Source organism: Plecotus auritus (assembly GCF_963455305.1).
Source record: "Plecotus auritus genome assembly, chromosome: 6".
NCBI lineage: Eukaryota > Metazoa > Chordata > Mammalia > Chiroptera > Vespertilionidae > Plecotus > Plecotus auritus.
In genome coordinates this window covers 86,072,201-86,075,014 of record NC_137773.1, presented here as the reverse complement: position 1 = coordinate 86,075,014, position 2,814 = coordinate 86,072,201, and the positions used below count along the sequence as shown (strand labels likewise).

The 2,814-nt window shown below is 58.6% G+C and overlaps 1 protein-coding gene across 1 annotated transcript; it reads left to right on the top strand.

Moving 5' to 3' along the window:
- Positions 1-291: 291 nt before the first annotated feature.
- On the top strand, positions 292-2,493 carry MICOS13 (mitochondrial contact site and cristae organizing system subunit 13). The gene is made up of 4 exons (XM_080674461.1): positions 292-715; positions 1,452-1,629; positions 1,823-1,874; positions 2,275-2,493. The coding sequence occupies exons 1-4, from the start codon at positions 687-689 to the stop codon at positions 2,370-2,372; spliced, it is 357 nt and encodes a 118-aa protein (XP_080530587.1). The 5' UTR covers positions 292-686; the 3' UTR covers positions 2,373-2,493.
- Positions 2,494-2,814: the final 321 nt, after the last annotated feature.

The following is a 2,814-nucleotide window of genomic DNA, read 5'->3' as shown; positions in this document are numbered from 1 at the left end:
CCACGCCCCTCCCATAGGGCCCGAGTCACGTGACTAAACCTGCCTCTTCTCAAGAAGGCGCCAGGCCGCGAGGGCTCTGCAATGCCCGGCGTTGCCAGGCAACGGCCTCCTGGCTTGCTCTTTTGATCCCAGCCAAAGCCCTAGCTCAGTCTCCTGAAGGAAAACACTCCCCACCATTCGAAACAGCTCACGTGACCTAGACCCGCCTCTCTCAAACAATTCCGCCCTCGTGTTGCCGTGACAACTGGCTTCTAGGGACACTCTTCTTAGGCCCTTGTCCTGAGTCACCCCGCGCAGGCGCGGGTGGATCTCCCGGGCTCCGACATCTTCTTGCGTCACCCTCAGGCCTCACTCCATACATCCTACTCCTCTTTTCATTCACGCCACCGAGACCGGACTACATTTCCCAGGAGCCTTGGCGGCTAGGCAAGTCGTCCGGCGCCTCATAAGGCAGTGCCGAATACATTTCCCAGACAGCTTTGCGGCGGCCCGGCCCATAAGATTGCTTCACCGCACACTTTTGCGGTGGGACCCAAACCTCTGGCATTTCTGAGCGGTAACGAGACTCCGACTCCCTGAGGCCTTTGCGGCTGACAAGGGAAACTACACTTCCCAGAGGCCTCTGCCGCTTCGCTACCGGAAGCGGCGGGCGAGCCGACTGTCCTTGCGCGCGGAGTCGAGCGGCTATGGTGTCCCGAGTGTGGTCGATGATGAGGTGCGTGTGGCGGGCGGGCCCCGAGCTCCCGAGAAAGTCCTCCCTGGGGACACCCTCCTCTGGTTTGCTCCCCACCTGCTCTTCGTTTCCCGTAGTGTCAGGTGCCCTATGGCCCACATGGGGAAACTGAGTTTCAAGCGGAGAGGTGATTCCCGAGGTCGCGCGAGCCCTTGCTTTCGTATTCTCGGAATACGAGATCTCTCCGAGTCTCAGTTGCCTTCTCTGTAAAGTGGGTGTGCCGCACGCCATTTATTAGGAGGTGAATGCGCACCCACAGCGGCGCTGGACATACAGGAAGCGACCAGATACACTTGGAAAACCCTTGCGGAGGGTCCCTCCTCGGGCAGAAGGCAGAAAGTCAAGGGACTTATGTCTTCACTGTTCCCTGCTCTGTGCGGAATCATTAGTGATCCACTGTCCCTTTGCGGGCCTCAGTTTATAAGTTGAATGGGCGGAGTACTCCTGCTTTGCACACTGTAAATGGAGTACTGTGCCTAGTAGGGGTCAAGCATGCCTCTGAGCTAGCAAGGTGCCCAGTCATTTCCCTATTAGCTGCCTGGCTTCAAGTATGTTACATTTTGGATTGTGGGGCTCCCTAGGGGTCTAACTCATACTACCATAGGCCTAAGGCCCTTCCCCCCCGCCCACCCCCCCACCCCCCCCCCCCCGCCACACACATCCCGTGGGTGGCCTGCAGTGTTCCCTAAGCTGCTGTCGTTCCCTTCCCTGCATTCAGGTTTCTCATCAAGGGGAGTGTGGCTGGGGGAGTGGTCTACCTGGTGTACGACCAGGAGCTGCTGGGGCCCAGCGACAAGAGCCAGGCAGCCCTTCAGAGGGCGGAGGAGGTTGTCCCCCCTGCCATGTACCAGTTCAGCCAGTACGTGTGTGAGCAGACGGGCCTGAAGATACCCCAGGTACCCCATGCCGGGAGTGAGGCTGAAGCTTGATGGGAATCAACTCTGGGGTGGCCTTCAGTCCCTAGTCCCTCCAACCTTGCTTGGTGTCCTCCACACTGGGGCATGTGCTGCTTTTCCCTGTCTCGGGAGGGAGTTGGGGCTGCCAGGCCCTTCCCCTCTCATCAGCCCCTTCCCCCCTGTCTCTTCCCAGCTCCCAGCCCCTCCAAAGTTTAACTTTCACATCCGTGAGACCTGGAATTCAGGTAGGCCCTGGTCCCTCTGCTTGGGGGTGTGACCCCACGTACCCTAGTCTAGCACCCCTGACCCTGCTTCCTGGTCATGCCTTTCCATCACTCCCCTTATTGCTGTGTGTGCCTCTCCCACATCTGAAAGAGAAGGGGTGGAGGTTCCAGAGAGGTAGGAGCAAGATGGAGCCTCTTTTTGAGAGCTTGGGCCACCACTGGAGCACATCAGGGTCAGGTGGCCTCAGACAAGGTGAGGTCCTGTCCCTCCTGTCTCAGTTTCCTGGTGTGGAATTGACAAAGTTGGAAGTGGCACCTCTAAGAGCATGGCTGAGTTGGGTGTCCCAAGGGGTTGGATTAAACTCCTTGGCTGCAGGTGGGGAGCCTGACCAGGCATTGGGCCCTTCTTCCCTCCCCACAGGCATCATGACGGTGATGTCGGCCCTGTCGGTGGCCCCTTCCAAGGCCTGTGAATACACCAAAGAGGGCTGGGAATACCTGAAGGAACGAATCAAGTAGCCTATCAGAGGAGGCTGTCTCCCCAGTCGGGAATGGGCATGGACCTCAAGCCTCTGGAATGGGACCCTAATCTAAGGGCAGCTCCTGGCCTTGCAGCCCAATAAAGGACTTTGGAAGTGTTTCCTGACCTGTGTGCTTGCCCCAAGAGCATGAGGTGGCCCACCTGGCTCTCAGAGGGTATGTGCTTCCGGCTCCGGGGGGCTGATCACAGCCTGATCTTGGTACACACCCTTCTGTCTGGTCCCTGACCACCAGGACCCTAACCCCATATGGGGAGTGGGAACAGATAGGTGGCCCTAGTGCTCAGGGCCCTGGGAAAGAGTTGAGAAAGTGCTGAAGGCCAAACTGGGCTGGGGTATCTGGGGTCGTAGCGGACTGAGCCCTGGGTAGGCAATCTGGGAGCCAGGGCTCAGTGGAATGGGAAGAATTCATCTCTCCTGTG

Bases quoted from the DNA above. Each gene is read 5' to 3' on its own strand.
- MICOS13 (XM_080674461.1), top strand. From the start codon at position 687: ATGGTGTCCCGAGTGTGGTCGATGATGAG. The intron at 716-1,451 runs GTGCGTGTGGCG...CCCTGCATTCAG, and splicing joins CGAGTGTGGTCGATGATGAG to GTTTCTCATCAAGGGGAGTG. The intron at 1,630-1,822 runs GTACCCCATGCC...GTCTCTTCCCAG, and splicing joins CGGGCCTGAAGATACCCCAG to CTCCCAGCCCCTCCAAAGTT.